The 18,174-nt window shown below is 34.5% G+C and overlaps 2 protein-coding genes and 1 pseudogene across 3 annotated transcripts; 1 reads left to right on the forward strand and 2 right to left on the reverse strand.

Annotated features, from left to right (window-relative positions):
• Positions 1-13: 13 nt before the first annotated feature.
• LOC143612743 (photosystem II reaction center PSB28 protein, chloroplastic-like) lies at positions 14-1,633 on the reverse strand (annotated as a pseudogene). Its single transcript, XR_013149989.1, has 2 exons — positions 1,546-1,633; positions 14-565 (listed from the first exon to the last, which is right to left on the reverse strand). The product of XR_013149989.1 is annotated as a photosystem II reaction center PSB28 protein, chloroplastic-like (transcript).
• Positions 1,634-7,385: 5,752 nt separating this feature from the next.
• LOC143612737 (uncharacterized) lies at positions 7,386-10,980 on the forward strand. The gene is made up of 2 exons (XM_077086648.1): positions 7,386-10,039; positions 10,384-10,980. Exons 1-2 carry the CDS (start codon positions 7,390-7,392, stop codon positions 10,803-10,805), a joined length of 3,072 nt encoding a protein of 1,023 aa, XP_076942763.1. The 5' UTR covers positions 7,386-7,389; the 3' UTR covers positions 10,806-10,980.
• A 1,300-nt stretch (positions 10,981-12,280) lies between these two features.
• On the reverse strand, positions 12,281-17,637 carry LOC143612732 (uncharacterized). The gene is made up of 9 exons (XM_077086642.1): positions 17,164-17,637; positions 16,928-17,062; positions 15,277-15,583; positions 13,875-14,212; positions 13,608-13,782; positions 13,400-13,521; positions 13,243-13,308; positions 12,772-12,853; positions 12,281-12,609 (listed from the first exon to the last, which is right to left on the reverse strand). The coding sequence occupies exons 1-5, from the start codon at positions 17,209-17,211 to the stop codon at positions 13,762-13,764; spliced, it is 849 nt and encodes a 282-aa protein (XP_076942757.1). The 5' UTR covers positions 17,212-17,637; the 3' UTR covers positions 12,281-12,609; positions 12,772-12,853; positions 13,243-13,308; positions 13,400-13,521; positions 13,608-13,761.
• Positions 17,638-18,174: the final 537 nt, after the last annotated feature.

Genomic DNA, 18,174 nt, shown 5'->3' on the forward strand with positions numbered 1-18,174 from the left:
ATGTCAAATTTCAATGACCTAATTAAAAGTATACAAAAACACAATAGCAGCAAGAGTTAATGAAAATGAAGAGAGAAAGTATATACATTGCAGTTTAGCTTTTGACGAATTGCAAGCCGTTGACATTAGCATAACGCTCCATGAACCGCATAAACCGGTCCCAGTCACGTGGGGTCCGCATCACATACTTAGCTTCAATCCCTGCAGGTCTACCATTCACAAACTTGGCACTAACATCAACTGATTGCAGTGTGCCTTCATCATCAATCATGTAAAATCCAGTAATGTCTCCAACTTCACCAGATGAGTCAAAGACAGATGGTTGGTCAAACTTGAAAATGGCCATACCATTGGTTCCATCTCTTGATTTTGTCAGCTTCACATCTGGTATTGTCTGTTCATCTTTACCAGGTATGAACTGAATTGATGGTTTGACCATTTGTATAGTAAGTGTAAATGTGCGAGAGGTTTTAATTCTCAGATTCTGCCTTGAAAACCGGTGTGGTTAATGCCTGTCCATTGAATGAAGAACGTGAACTGTGCCAAACAGTTCCTGATGTCATCCCTGTTCACACAAACAATCAAAGATGTTAAAAGAATTCAAAAGAATTTTAAAAAAAAAACTGTATTGGTGAATAAGAATAACGATAAAACGTTAATAACTACCATCGTATTCAACTAGAGATAAAATAATAACTAATAAACAACATGCAGTCAAACACAAATTCTTCAAGCCATTATCATACAAAAAGATCAATTCACCCTCCAGGACTTTTCGTTAACTAACATTGTCCAGCATTGATGAGGAGCTGATCATTGAGTTAGCAGACTCTCACATAGACCAGCTAGACAAGGGGAAACAAGGCAGAAAAGACAGATACTTCAAATGAGCATAACTTGGGCTAGGAATTACGAGGCCCGTACCAGTGAACAAAAAGGTCTCGTCAAGCCAGATCATGTGGCCTAGCTGTCAGACTCAGAAGGTTCAAATTCCGTCAACCAATAATTTTCTCGAAATTTCATTTTTCAATCGTTTCTTATTAATATAAAACACGTAAATCATTGTTCGTCATGATTTACGCATCTGTCTTAATTTCAGTATTTAATTAATAATTTATATTTTTGATAAGTAATTAAAAAGTATAACAAAAACCTTTAGTGAACAAACAGAAACAAGCACACATTATCAAACTTTCACAAACACGACCTCTGTTCATGTTCGTTCATTTAGTTAATCAAACGAAATTCCTTATTCATGTTTGTTCATATATTAAACAAACAAACATAAGCGAACTTCCAGCCGAACCGTTCACAACGTTGAGTATCAGAATTAGATCTAGAAATCCCTAAAACGCAACTAACACAGTTCGTTCAGTATCACATTGAGCTCTAGATGAACACCACCAATCAATCAACAACACTAAAATACTAATAATATTTCTCGTAATCAAAATCAAGCAAACTAGCACCGTATTATCCTCCTAATTGAAGCATTATTATAATAAAGTATGAAGATGATTGAAGATGTTAATTAATTAAACATACCTGGAAGAAGACGAGGTTTTTGAGAGGAATGAGAGAGTGGTGGTGAGAAGGCCATGGTTTGCAGAGTCGCCATTCTTGCAGACAGAGAGATACTGGTGACACACACAGAGATGGTTGATGGTTATATATATCATATATGGTGTGTACTGCAATTGTGTGTGTGTGTGTGTGCGTGTGTGCAAATAACAGCCATTCAGTTGGAGGGATAAGGGAATTACTCTTTCCAGGATTTATATTATTAGCTACACTGTGACTGTGCTTTGTTATGTGTACTTAATGCATTGATAAATATTTTTTTAAGTCGCTACGCACCGTTAACTCGGTTGACTAGGGAGCTTGAAGCTTGAGTCACCGAGTACTTGACCTGAGCGAGGAGTAGTTGGGGATTATTGTTGAGTAACCAGTGTCTATGCGTTGATTTTTACTCCCTCCGTTCTATTATAAGTGTCTAGGTTTGAAAAACACAAAATTTAAGATGGATTGATTGATTACTTTTTTTTCTTACTAAATGACAATAATGCCCTTGAAAAGTGGTTCCATCAATATTGTTTATTAATATTAGTTGTGTGTTTTAAGGGTAAACTTGTAAATTGACTAATAAATTTGAAAGTAGACACCTGTAATGAGACAAATAAAAAAGGAAATGTGGTCACTTATAATGAGACGGATGGAGTATAACCATTGTTTTAGAATGAGAACATTTTAAACTGATAAGTTTGTTCGTGTTTTATAAATTTTAAAAAATGAATTTAAATTTATATGTAAGGTAACTAAAAGTTTAGTAAACGATAATGAGATGATTATAAGTATAAAACTTAAGTAATCCAATCAAAATATTATATCCAAGTCATTTACTAGTAAAATTACCGATAACACATTCTATATTCCATTTTATTGATTCACCTTAAGGAACAACACGAAACAGAAAACAAGGTATGATATCATCATCATGTGAACATGGGAAAAGTGAGCTAACCAACTACTAAGATTTGGGGTTTTTGGTAGCCTCTAAATGATTTCATTGAACAGTTAACATTAAGTGTGTTTGGTTCACTAGAATGCCACATCTGTATCAGTCAGCAAACCTTGATCTTAGCCGTTAATTTTTAAAATGATGATAAATGAAAATGTTACTTCTTTGTCTCTTTACATGTATTCATAAACCTTAGTCTGTCACTCACGCACACACCAACCTTCTCGATCCATCACCACCACACGATGTACTTAGCACTTACTGGCTAAGACTGAGAGTCTCTTAATCATTCAGGCCTCTTGTTAACTCGGCATTTACTAGGGCAGAGGTTGTCAAACATGTGAATGATAATAAAATATGCTTTGTCATCTTTCACCATTCATGGGCTTTTTCTTGGGCTATCCTTACGTGTTTAGCCCACACACGTTGCGCTTATGGGCGTAATCAGCCTGTGTCGTATATTCGTATCACTTTCCTCCCTTCATTTTTTTCCTTGTGGGCTTAGATTCATTGCAAAAAATAATTGATGTCATAATTAAATTAATGACACATTAAGTTACTAAGTTTAATATTAAGTCAATATAATAATTATATAAATTCCCAATTCACTTTAAATAAAGATCCCTTTGTGTCATTGCTAGCTCCATTTTGGAGTACGACTCGCAATGGAGTTTTTATATCATTCTCTTTCTTCCGAATCATCATCTCCAAAGTATAAAGATTTTCCTTAGTGAATCGCTAAAGTGGAGCTTCACTATTCAAATCTCCAAGGTTTAAAGACCGTATCTCAAGCATTTTTGTTTGTGCGTACGTCAAACATTTTGATTTGTACTTAAGAAATGGAAGAAACAAATAATAATATAAGAGTGTATAAAGATGTAGATGAAGAATGAGACGTGAAAGAATAACTAAATTTAAAAAAATGTTTTTTTATATATGGAGTTGGAAATTTTAATGGAAATGAGGATAATCTAAGTCTATTCAAATAATCAAAAGCATCCAAAAGTTTTAAAATAGGTGTATTTTGATCATTTGACCAAAAGTTTTTCAGGAAAAACGTATTGTATTATCCACTGAAATGACAAAAAAGTTGAAAATGACATAATTGAAACCGTGAGAAGAAAATATCTAATACCGAAGCCAAGATGTTGATCAAACAAGAGAGCCAAGAATCATACCTTACAAACAATATATTAAGATTAAAAGAACAAGAATGTTTATAAAATAATTTGTCCTGAATGAATATATAGTCTCTCTCTCTCTCTACATAAATACATAATTACACGCATTTATAATTTTATATATTTATTATATGATCCCCTCTCTCTCTCTCTACAATTATACAAATCTTGACAATGGATATAAAATAAATTGTTCTGTCTTGTGATACCCATGTGACCGCATCCTTCTTATCTTAGGCAATACCCAAATACCGTTAATAAACACACCGAGCTTGAATATGATGCAAGACTCTTTATGTGTTGTATTATTTATATTTTTCATACCTAAAGTATAAGATCATATAATATCATAATACAACGTTTAATTAATACTACACCATATGATGTCAATAAATCAAATATAAAACATATAAAATATATTAAAAAAATATATAATAAACTCATAAACACCACTAACGTAATGTGCTTAATATAACAATTTATGCATAGTTGTATATACAATTACTAGCGTTTGAACCCGTGTATTACACGGAATTTGTCAAACAAAAAAATAAATAAGATCCGTTATTGAAATAAAGAAAAAAAAATAAAGGTAAAAATCTTTAGATTTGAAATTTATAGATTTGAAACAATAAAAAGTTTGACAAATTTATAGATTTGTAGATTTGAAAAAATAAAAAGTTTAGAATCTCAAATTTATAGATTTGAAAAAATCTTTTTATATACAACATTTGTTGTTTTATCATAAGTATGCCTATGGTCATTCACTATTAATAGTTTTAGTCCACGTATGCTAATTACCCTTGATAATGCAACATATAATGTACATGGGAAAAAACTGAATATCGAATGTACAAACCAACTCTAAAAAAATATTCCTCTCGACTATTTTCTACTTGTTTAACTATTATATTTCTACTTTTTTTTCAATAAATATATTACTTCAAGATTCTTGTATATTTTATAACTCAATTGCCACAATGATTTTGACCCATAACCTACAAATAGCTAGGATAAATGAGATAGAAATTAGAAGATTATGAGAGAAATTTGACTAATTTATAACTCAACTGTCAAAATGATTTTGATTCATGATCCATGGATAAGTAAAATAAATAAAAAGAGAGGTTAAAAAAATAAATGTGAGATTGTCATATCATCCTTATTATATTCTTTTAACTATAAGATATTATTTCAATAATAACTTAAAAGCTAAAATTTCCAATATTTTTAATAGATTTATTTAACAATTAATGATTTTCTTTAAATTTATTTTTTTGAACGAGACTAATTTTATTGAAAGAATCAATCAACTAGACCAGCAAAAAAGCTAGACTAGAGACAACATACACACTTATTACATTTGCGCCCGTCATAATATTTTTTTCTCAAAAGAAAAACAAACACCGTTTTTTTTAGATGGTATATACCTTGATGAGTTCAAGTGAAAACTAATAAAAAGCCCATTTTATTTACATTTTATTCTCACAAATAGTGTAATTATGGATATTAGCTAGTGAATAAAAATAGGTTGTAAATATCTAACTATTTGCATATACATATTATAAAATATTTGATTAAATTAATGGAATCTTATCTCTCTAATTAATAATTATAGATGATGGAGGTGGTGAAAGATGGGATTTTGAAATCACATGGGATAACCTTTTGATGTCCCAAAGTGACACCCCACTCTCTTATTGTTGTTAAAATATATCACATGTTAGCATGTGAGATTATGCATATTTACATGTATTTGCAACCCTCAATAATTCATGATATGCCTATCAGTCTGCATTTTTTTTCTCAAACAATCTATGCAATATATATATATATATATATATATATATATATATTTATAAAAAATTTATGATATACATAGTATAAATTACCCTAATTATTGAAATAAAATAAAGAGTTTTAACATCATAAGACATAAACACAAAAAAATTACTCTTTATTGTAAATCGTGGTTAGTTTTCATACATTACATATATTACACATAAAAAAATAAGTATCAGATAGTTGATGGCACTAAAAAATTTTCGAGGTCAGTTGTATCAACTACCCAACCCGGCTCTGGCCACAAGTCGCGCGCGTAATATAATGGAAGTTATGAGAATCAATATGAAACATTCGTTTATTTGTGTATTTTTTTAATATGCTATCACTGTTGATATATATCATGTTTAGTTGATGTTTTGAATTGATATATGTATATGAAGATAAAATTATATATTTTATAAATAACTACACTCATATAATTAATTGACTATAATTCTTTTGTCTACGCATAAAAATTGTTACGATAAAAAAGACCTGACAAACTTTCAAATTAATTAACTTGAGAGAATGAGAGATAAATCGTTATCTTTGTAGAATATGTGGTAAGGTTAAGGGTGTAGAATAAAAGGATAATGGTGGAATCCCAATAGTGTAATATTAGTTGTTAAAAAAAATCGTTAAACTCTTTTATTATTATTATCATCTTCTTCTTCTTTTTTGTAACTTTAATTTTTATTAAAAAATGAATGTTTAGATTGGTGCACGCATGTACTAAACTATCTATTGTATCTATCATGTAATGCAATCTGTGTGGGGCTGGGTATTGAGTGTGTTTTACTAAATCATGAATCTTTGTCATAACTTGGATATAAACATAAAGAAATTAGTTATGTTATTAAGGTTTAATTAAGCTGGATTTTATGATTGTGTTCAAGGTTGACCTTCACTCATAAGCAACTCCAAGTATGCCCACAACACTCCATCATTGCAGTGTATGATAAAGCAGATAATTTAATACTATTCTTTTACTAATAAAAATAAATTTATTTATATAAATGTGTGTTTTGAAGTTTTTTAATATTATAGCATATTGAAATAGTTATTAAAACTATTATATATTTTTAAACCAATAATACCATTGTTACAAACCAATTTAAAATGGGATCTTTAATGATGCTTGTATTGTAAAATCATACTTCTAGTTGATGTTCCAATTAAAAGTAATTTCAAAGTTCTTGACATTGGTTTGTTCTTTTACTTTATGGCTTATGCACACCAAGATTCAATATCTTCTGTTTTTTCACTTGTGTTTATTGAAAATCCGTGACGTCCTTGTAATATTGAGTGATAGTTTCGAAGCGCAACTTAAAAGAGCTCAAATATGTTAAGAAAGATCTTCCTACGTTTCCAAAGAAAACACACCTACCATATAAATTTGTCAACGTTTGACTTGCTTTCTCGTATGTTATATTGACATGTGTCTTTCTTCCTAGGGTTGCTATAATTTGCTTTAATACACGAGTTTTATTATAATGTGTCTGACCCGTTACAATGTCTAACATGTTTTTTCACTTTTGATGCACCAAATAACCAAGAATGGAAGTAGAAAAGGATGTCACCTAAAAAAATATTTCGTTATATAATTTTATATAAGTTACAAATGGAAATGGGGATTAGTGTAGAAAACGACACATTCTGTCCCATGTTCAAAATCTCAACCTCTTTTGTTTTTTAACTTTTTTTAAATAATAATCAAATATTAATTTAATAATCTCCCCCCATGTTACTTGCTTAACTGCTACTTACAAATAATCCATCACCACTTCACTTCCACTCACTCCAAATCAAGATCCAAAATGATCAAAACTTAACAGTTCACACCACAATTCAACAACAAGAGCAACAATGATAATATCCTTCAAACCCCATTGTTTTCTCTTCTTTATGTTCTTAATATTAATCCATTATTTGTCAGTTTATGCAGAGTTGACTGAGGTCAATGATGAAGCTTCTGTTCTATTATCCATCAAATCACACCTTGTTGATCCTCTAGATCACCTTCAAGATTGGAAGATCACTACACAACACAATGCACATTGTAATTGGACCGGAATTGCGTGTAATTCGATTGGAAGAATCGAAAGTCTTGATCTTTCAAGGCGGAATCTAAGCGGGAGAGTCTCCGATGACATTCAAAGTCTTCGGGGTCTTACTTCAATCAATTTATGTTGTAATGGGTTCGCTTCAGCGTTGCCTAAATCGCTTTCGAATCTTACATTTCTTGAAAATGTGGATTTGAGTCAAAATAATTTTGTTGATTCGTTTCCGGAAGGTTTAGGAATGGCGGTCGGGTTGACTTTTCTTAACGTCTCCGGTAATAACTTCTCCGGTGATATCCCGGCTGAGCTCGGGAATAACTCCGCGTTAGAGACGTTGGATTTGAGAGGGAATTTCTTCACGGGTTCGATCCCCGTGTCGTTTAAGAATTTGAAAAGGTTAAAGTTTGTCGGAGTGTCCGGGAATAGTTTGACCGGACCGATACCAAGAGAAATCGGGGAGATTTCGTCTTTGGAGAGTATTATTCTCGGGTACAACGAGTTTACCGGTGGAATCCCAAAGGAGATCGGGAATTTGACGAATTTAAAGTATCTTGATCTGGCATACGGAAATCTCGAGGGCGAGATTCCCCCGCAAATCAAGAATTTGAAGTCGTTGGAAGCATTGTTCTTGTACAAGAACAACTTAAGCGGAAAGATTCCTCCAGAGATAAGGGAGTTAACTTTCCTAACTCAGCTGGATCTCTCTGATAACATGTTATCCGGAGAAATCCCACTTGAGATATCAGAACTGAAAAGCTTACAGCTCATCAATCTGATGTCCAACAGACTTTCAGGCCAGATCCCAACAGGAATCAGCAGCTTGACTCAATTGAGCATTCTCGAGCTATGGAACAATTCCCTTTCGGGCCCGCTTCCAGACGATCTCGGCCTCAACACCCCTCTAGAATGGGTTGATCTATCCTCCAACTCCTTCACCGGACCAATCCCCGAAACCATTTGTACCCGCGGTAACCTCACGAAACTAATCCTCTTCAACAACAAACTCTCGGGCCCGATCCCAGTCGGGCTATCGAAATGCACCTCATTAGTCCGTGTTCGTATCCAAAACAACTTCTTTTCGGGTACAATCCCGATCGGGTTTGGCGACCTCCTGAACCTCCAACGGCTCGAACTCGCAAACAACAACCTCACCGGTCAAATCCCGAAAGACCTCTCGTCGTCCATCTCCCTTTCGTTCATCGATCTCTCCCGGAACCAACTCCGGTCGACACTCCCGTCATCCATTCTCTCAATCCCTAACCTCCAAAACCTATTAGCTTCCAATAATAATCTATTCGGTGAACTCCCAAACTTATTCCAAGACTGTCCTGCATTAACTGTTCTAGATCTTTCTAATAACCAGTTCACCGGAGCAATTCCGGCGAGTATTGCTTCATGTCAGAAACTAGTGTACTTAAACCTACGTAACAACCAGCTCACCGGTACAATTCCGGTACCTATTTCAACCATGGGAACCCTAGCCGTACTAGATCTATCAAACAACTCATTAACCGGCGGCTTGCCGGAAAACTTCGGAAACTCACCGGCGTTGGAATCGTTAAACGTGTCGTATAATAAGCTTGAAGGTCCGGTGCCGGAGAACGGTATGCTGAGAACTATAAACCCTAGAGATCTCGCCGGAAACGACGGTTTATGCGGTAACGTGTTGCCGCCGTGCACCGGAGATGGTTACATTTCCCGCCAAAACAGTTCGAACGCCAGCCACGTCATCGCCGGATGGGTGATCGGAATGGCGGTGGCGACGGCCGTGATAATAACTACTCTCGCCGGAAAATATATGTACGGTAAACGGAACCCTAACGGAAGTTGTTGTTTTGAGGAACGGTTTGAATTGGGGAAACGTGAGTGGCCGTTTAGGTTAACGGCGTTTCAGAAAGTTAGTTTTAACAGTTCGGATATTATTAACTGTGTGAAGGAGTGTAATGTTATAGGTATGGGGGCCACAGGGGTTGTTTACAAAGCGGTTATTCAACGGTCAAACGACGTCGTGGCGGTTAAGAAGCTATGGGGCACGAAAACCGACGTCGAATTGGGAACGAGCGCGGGGGATTTAGTCGCGGAGGTTAACGTGCTCGGGAAGCTTCGGCATCGGAATATTGTTAGGTTGTTAGGGTTTGTGTATAACGATAAGGAAGCGATGATTGTTTACGAGTATATGACGAACAGGAGTCTTGGGGAGGTGTTACATGGGCGTGGACGGATGCTTGTGGATTGGGTTTTAAGGTATAATATTGCGGTGGGAGTTGCTCAGGGGTTGGCGTATTTGCATCATGACTGTCATCCACCTGTGATCCATCGTGATGTGAAGCCGAATAATATTTTGCTTGATGGGAATTTGGAGGCACGGATTGCGGATTTTGGGTTGGCGAAGATGATGGTGAGGAAGAATGAGACGGTGTCGATGGTTGCTGGATCTTATGGTTACATCGCTCCCGGTGAGTTTTAGTTTTACTTTCCGTGTGCGTAGTTGTACATATAATCAGTTTTTAGTTACTGGAATTTATTTATAAATTATGTATACTTACTAGTTACTAATTAGTGATATTGGAATGAACACAGACCAGAAAGTCATGTCAAACATGTGAATACGACATGTTTAACTGAAAGTTATTATTTTAACTTTTTGCCTATTAATACTAAAAAATTACAAATTTACAATAAAAAATTCGAATATAGATAAAATAAACACAAATCCGCAAATTTCTTGATAGGTATGTGTAGTATTTTCGTATTGAGTCATAAATTCACCCTTCTAAAAATATATTTATCTTGATTACAGAATACGGATACACGCTAAAGGTGGACGAAAAGAGTGATGTATACAGCTACGGGGTGGTTTTAATGGAACTCATCACGGGAAAACGGCCTGTGGACCCCGCGTTTGGGGATTCAATAGACATAGTCGAATGGGTTCGTCGTAAAATCAGAGAAAACGAACCGTTAACAAATGTTATAGATCAAAATGTAGGAAATTGCAAACATGTAGAAGAAGAGATGCTTTTAGTCCTTAGAATAGCTGTTATTTGTACCGCGAAGCTTGCAAAAGATCGACCCTCCATGAGAGATGTTGTAAGCATGCTCGAAGAAGCAAGACCTCGAAGGAAAGGCGGTAGTGATGCCAATAGTGAAGGATTAGATCCAACTTCTACTGATAAAAGTAGGCCCGTTTTTAGCGCGTCGCCTGTGCATGATATTTTATAAGGTGATCAGTTTGGAAAAGGCCCGAGATGCGTTCGAGCATTATAGGCATGATTTTCTGTCAAGTTATATGTAGATGATAATCACATTTTGTAAGTTCTTGAGCCTGTTAATTATGTGTAGAGTATGTTAGTATGTTGATTCTTACTGAAAATAATGTAACAATAGCAAATATTCATGAGTTCAAATTTATGTTGCAACTTGTATGTGTCCGGGTTATGTCCGTTGAGTTGAATTATTTATGTCCGTATTTTTTTGGCCTATAACTTCAAACAGATCAAAAGTTATGCCCGTTTAAGTTGGTGCTTTTCTAGTCCGTTTGTTTCATAATCTGAACTCGGCACATATTAGGCGCTTAGTATGGGTCTAAGTCTGACCCGACCCAAAACACGTCGTCCCTTTTTCACTTGAGCTTAAGCAATCTGCTAAATATGATATATGTTTAGGGTTTCAATGGTTGTGCTTTCGTCTTTTCAGATTGCAACTTGTGTAGATTAAAGATTGAACTTTTGGCAACCCATAAAAAATTAAAGTAAAAGAATCATAAACACCATAAAGGATGAAAGAAAGAATTTGTTCTCAAAATGTGGGGATCAAATTCCTAGTTGAGTGACATTCAAGATAATTGTTTGGCAGTAGAGAATCATGTTTTAAATTGCCGTTAGCTCTTTTAAATAGTATAAAATAAAAGACCTAGTTTTGATCGGTTTCACATATAAGTTTTCATGTTACAAAAAATTATTAGTATTATTTATAGTAGCCCAGTTTGAAACAATAAAATTACGCGCAGACTGTCATACCTAATATCTTTCACATATAAGTTTTCATGTTACAAAAAATTATTAGTATTATTTATAGTAGCCCAGTTTGAAACAATAAAATTACACGCAGACTGTCATACCTAATATCCAATGAGTTTACAAAATAAACGGGTGTAACGTTGATAAGGTAAAGGGTGGCATAGATACTGTGGCGGATCCAATTTTATGTATTGTATATCCCAAAACTTTAAGATCCGCCGTTTTCAAATAGGCAAGCATAAGTTTGGCGCACAACCTTGTTAGCAAATTGATTTCACTCAGTTTCGTAAAATAATTAAGCAGGTTTAAAAACTTTCAAACTGTTGAAGCAATTTGGTTTACGATCTATACTAAAAAACGGACACTAAACCAAACCAGCACTTAGGTAAGTTGGGCTATGTAACTTCATATAGACACGATATAACGTTCAAAAAGAACGTCAATCTTCTACGTTTTACTTACTGAAACGTTACACCGTTTCTTTCAATCATAATTCATGCATTTCTATTGTACAAACCAATTAAGCTCAAAACATAAAACCAAAAATAATAGAAACATGGTTTGGTTTAATTCTCAACTTTTTGGTTAGAAACCATAAACAGTTTTGAGTCAAAACTAAACCATAAACACCATTAATTAATAAAGTAAAACTAACACAGCAAGACGACGTAGACATGCGTGGTCCGAAAAGGTTACAGCCGATATGAAGGTGCGAGAAACAAAAACATGCATCTCTTATATTGAATGCAATCAACAAAGAGATAAATACCGATGTACAATAATTCTCTAAAACCCTAGAACACCATAATGCAACACAGAAGCACAACCCAAACATTTGTTTAAAACCAAAACCATTATACTGAAAAGAAACAAACCCACCAAGATCTTTAACCCGTTTAAGCCGTGAGCCGAAAACTAACGAAAACCGTTGCCTCTTGCATAAGAGCCACCACCATAACGCCCTCTTGATGCATCACCACGACCTCTTACGCTACCACCTCTTCCTCCTGCTCAGATAACCAATAATATGTAAACACCACACATATATAGAACCCTAAAGTGTGACAAAATTACCAATTTGCCCAGTCCTTAACTTCAATTATCCTATTATCAATCTTATATTCTTATTATGATTATTGTTATTAAAGAAAACGGAATAGAGCACATACTTCCGCCACGACTGCCGCCACTGCTGTTTGCTCTTCTCTCTTCAATGTAAACTTGGCGTCCCGCTAATTGAATCGGAGATGCCTAAAATCAAAAACGGGAAAATTATAGATAAATCGAGCGGAAACTATTGACCAACTTTGACCCAAGCTGAAGATGCAAGCTAAAAGTCCTAGAATAACCAACTGAAACTAGTTACAACTTCGATATGCTCTAAACGTTGACAAGTTCTTATTGTTCACCTTTTCATGCATACATTCGTCTAACTGTTTTTAATTACACTATTTTAAACTATGTTTTCAATTTACTTAATATTGAAGATTTTATACATTAAAAATACACTTTGGGTGAGTTTCAACCCATTTGACCAATTACATTTCAACGTAATATTTCTCTGTTTTACGGATTTGACCTGATAAAGATAAAACATATCCCAAATCAGCCATTCATAAGTAGGAAAACTGATCACAAACCTCGATTGCCTTTTGAACACCCTCTAGGTCCTCAAATTCAACAAAAGCAAAGCAAACACCAACATCCTGCAAGTAATTCAAATTTCAAAAGATATGTTATACACCCAGAAATAATAATAAAAATCAATAAATAAAAGCTAATATAGAATACAACAACCTTACGGTTCTTCAAGAATACACCGTCCTGCTTGATTTTACCAAAATTCTTGAACTCTTGGAAAATTTCAAGACTAGTAACAGTAGTTGGCAAGTTTCTCACGTAAACAGACTTTGAATCACCTAACATGTAATTCAATTAAGATTTCAACTTTTATGTTCACAAACAACATGCAAAAAGAAACAAATAAAAGTGTTATTTTATTCACCTTCTTCATAACTGAAAGATTCCTGTGGCGTCTGAGTAGTAGATTCAGACACGTAAGAAACAGGTGGCGGTTGAGCAGCGGGTTCTGGAGTCTGATTCCATTCTGAAACAGGTGCCGGCGTCTTGTTAACCGGTGGCTGAGCTGGAACAGAAGGTTAGGACTTCCCTTTTGATAACTGTTTAAACAAGAGAATATTAATAATATTTATACAAACAAAGAGCACATAAAGCAACAAAAATATATTATATGACACATAAAAACACGTACGATAGAAGCGTAGGTAAATTTCACAGGCTCTGCAACAGGCTCTTCGACAGCAGAAACTGGTTCTTGAGCATATTCTACTGTGTTGTGATGCACGGGTTCTTGAACATGTTCATCAACAGTGTTCTGATAATGAAGAGGTTGTTCTTGTTGTGCATAATCAACTGTGTTTTGAAGGTGTTCTTCAAGAGGTGGTTTTTCATCATAGAACTCGCTTTCATAATCTTCTTGCTGTTGCAGATGTTGTTCTTGAGAATTGTAGTAATCCTCTTCATTGTTTCCTTCAATATTTATCATATTAAAGTTTTCCCTTGCTTCAACCTCTAATGCATCTTCACCAGCTGGAATTAAAATTTGTTACATGAAAATGTGTATTTAATGCAAAAAGTAAAAAAAAAAAAAAAAAACTAGATTTTTCCAAAATCCAAATAAATAAGATTGTTAGTTGCAGTTTCATCAAATTATAAAAGGAAGAATCAAACCAAACTAATTTTAGATAGGCGAGGCGTTTGGAATTAAAAAAAATCCCTATAAATTAATTTCAGATAAAAATTTCTAGGTATAAACTAATTTTAGATAACAAAAATGTTGCAAAACGAATCCAACTACCAACGTACCAACTGCAAACCAGCCTCCTCGCCTAACATTCTAACAATCTCCTACTTGGAGGCTATTGGTTATTTTAGTCGATCATATCAGCCAATCAGATAAAAAACCGCAAAACATTAAGTCACAAGTGCAACCCGCAGTAGATCCGAGGATTAACAGAATCAAATATCAACAGCCAAACATCGATCACCAGTCGATTTAACAAATTAGCATATAAGTACAGAACGTGTATGCATATTTTGTTTAATCGATTGTATACTACTGAATTTGATCAAACATGATGTTCGAGTAACATCACTAACACTACTCGGACAACTTGCTCAATCAAAAACTGTTATAGACAATCAACAAAACAAAATAAACAAAAATTGTGTTCGTTGCTGATTTGCTGGTGTCTAACGACTAATGATTGGCGTTTGGGTTGTTTTTATGCTGAAATTTAATTCGGTCAATCATCGGTCCGACTAACTAGTGCACTTGTAATTCAATCAGTTGTTTCTACTTAACTGATCAGCTGCTATGATCAACTACAATAATTGCCAGCTGGTGCCAAGTGATTCTCAATGGTGATGATAGGCTGTTGTTGATTCGTTATGCGCAACAAAAACAATATACCTAAATTCTCTAACTCACACGAAAGCAAATAAGGAACTACCATCTTTCACCTCATAATTAAACCTTCAAGAACTTGTCAACCTCTATGATATAGAAGTGTAGAACATTAAAACATGACACTTAAGATAATCCTACATAAAATATAAATGCAAGAAACGTAAAATAATAAAAAACTAAATACCTGGTAACTCGGAAGGAGTAGAACTAATCGGTTGAGAATCAACTTTGGTCTCGGGCGCCACAGGTGGTGGATGATGATGTGTAACCTCATCGCTTACAAAGTGAAAGATGTCATTCATCACAAAGTAACCTTTTTCTTGTGGTGCAAGGAAAAATGTCTGAACAAACTTCCTCCACCCGTTGAAAAGTTTGGATCTCACAGAACCAGAAACCACCACAATGATGCCTTGGCTCCATGATTCAAGAGAGTTTATTGTCTTGATCTCAATAGCACTAAAATGTAGTGATTGAATAAGCGAATGGATTTGCTGCAAAAAAACAGTATGACATTTCAATGCTCAGTTGCTCACAAACAACCAACTTTATAAGACAAAAAAAACAACTTTAAAGGCAAAGCCTTTTTTGTTTATCCCATATGCAATAAAAACCAAAGAAACATGATAAATCCACTAACATATATCAGAATAGATGTCCAAATCATGAAGTAAAGTTCGAATGTGAGCTTTTACAGTGAATATTGTGACATTAAAGAATCAAAGTCAGGTGACCATTTGATCAAAAAGACAGTTTAGTAAATTTGCATTTATCATAAAATCAGTTTTCTTGTAGCAACCTTTAGCCAGTTTCTCAAATTTTGATTATTTCTGCTAAAAGATCATAACAGCAGTCTAAGTAACACTGCAAAGCTAGATACTGTGAATTCAAATCACAGTAAGCCTTTTTGAAACACATCCAAACATCCCCTTAAATAAACATAATTAAAAACTAGCATACCCTCTCAAGTGTCAACCACAAACAACAATACCATAGCCTATACCCCAAAGAGATGAAGCAAAAAATAAGAGAGAACAAGCAATCATGCATGTACAAACGACATGGGCTAACATAGTTATTTATTAATATCAGAGATTAACATTTAAAAAAAAAACAGACTAATATCACATCATGAGAAAATACAATTATTAATATCGGAGATTCACATTAAAAATAAACTAATTTCACATCTTTTGCAATCATAAAACAACACTAAGAAGATGTTTAATAGTGCATAAAGAGATTAAAGCATGTAATAAGAAAGCAATTTTAAATTTTCACAAGCACTATAACTTAAACAAAATAACTGACTGATGACTAAAAAAGCATTTTAAACACAATTCCAAAAAAAATCATACCAAAAAATTCAATTCAACACAAATTCAGAACAGTACAATCAAGCTTCAAATCATATAATAAAACAAACTAAAATAATATTTACGAAAATTCAGAACACTAGTTCTGTAAATATTTACGACAATAATATATTTACAGAAGCAATCTCAGTAGATTCTTCAAAAAATAAGTTGGAAGCAGACAACTACATAAGCATCCACTAAGCAAATTTAGGCATCCAAAAAACCATCATTTAAAATACAAGTATTAATATCACAGGTTCACATTAAAACAACTAAGAGGATGTTTGATTGTGCATAAAGTGATTAAAGCATGTGATAGGAAAGTAACTTTAAGTTTTTCACAAGCACTAGAACTTAAACTAGATAACTAATTAATGATTACAAACACAGTTTAAACACAAATAAAAAGAAACTGTTCAACTTAACACAAATTTAAGCTTAAAATCAAATAACAAAACAAAAGGTAAAATTAATATTTACGAATATAGCGGAGGCGGTCTCGGTGGATTCTCCATCAACTCGAACAACTGTGCTGGAATCGGCGTAAAACTGATGAACAAACTCAGGCTGTTGCTGCAGCACCTGGTAGTATTGCTGAACAAAGTACGAGCCAACCTAAACACATCATCATACAGCAACACACAGACAGTATAACTCAAATCAATTCAATACTCTTCATAACCAAATAATAATAATAATAATAATAATAATGAAACCTGAGACGCAGTAACCGAAGCAGAAGAAGAGTATGAATTCGCCATCATTAATTAATTGCTTATTATTATTATTATTAAACCCTAAGTAAATAAGTAAGAACAGTAGGTAGGGTTTTATTACGGCAAACACATATAAGATCTCGTGAAATCGGTTAGTGTTAGTAACGGTTTGTAACGGAGGGTTAACGGGAGGTAACGGAGTGAAGTGGTAGTGTACGGACGGACGGAGGCGAAGGTGAGAGTTGCAGTGTTTAAGACAAGAAGATGATGATGATGATGATGATGATGAGATCTGGGTTGAAAAGGTGGTGGTTTAGGATTGAATCGTGGCCGTTGGATTGTGAGATGAGTCATGGGCGTGGACGGTCGGGATGGTGGAGACTGGAATGGTGATGGTGAGGCGAGGTGATTATTATTATTTTTTTAGGACTTGCTTTTTTAGGAAATTACGGATGTGTCCCTGGATTTCTGCATTAGGACTAAATTCTATTTTATTTTAATGAATAAAAATAAGTGTTTTAAGAATATTAAGATGGGTATACACTCCTACTTAGGTAGTGTAGTGGCTATAAAATATAGCGTTTTATGTTATGTTGTGCTCAGTTAGAAAATGATGAGTTTTGTTTTGTGAGTGTAGTGGTGTTGTAGTCCCTGTATATATATGTACTAGTTGTGTGCCTGCGCAATATAGCGGGGTGCGCACGCAACTCTACATTGAACGCATAGTTCATGTCGGTACATACGTCTAGTCTTTATGTTCTCTGTGTTAGAGGAGTTAGATGTCCCTCATGTTGAACAGTCTGACATCAAGTTGTTAGGACCTGCTGTGCAGCCTTTCCTCGGGTTCGTAGAGTCGGGTTTCCCGTTTACCCACAACGGAGGAGCCGCCCCCACCAGGCAGGCGGCCACGGGTCATAACGCACTCTTCGCAAACGAGAATGCCGTGTCGTCCAGCGGAGCCTAGAAGAAGATGACTCGCGCAGACAGCTGACTCCTTTTCAATAGAAAAGA

Source organism: Bidens hawaiensis, unplaced genomic scaffold, assembly GCF_021521415.1.
Source record: "Bidens hawaiensis isolate Kalapana, Puna unplaced genomic scaffold, B.hawaiensis_p1.1 tig00035468_1, whole genome shotgun sequence".
Lineage (NCBI taxonomy): Eukaryota > Viridiplantae > Streptophyta > Magnoliopsida > Asterales > Asteraceae > Bidens > Bidens hawaiensis.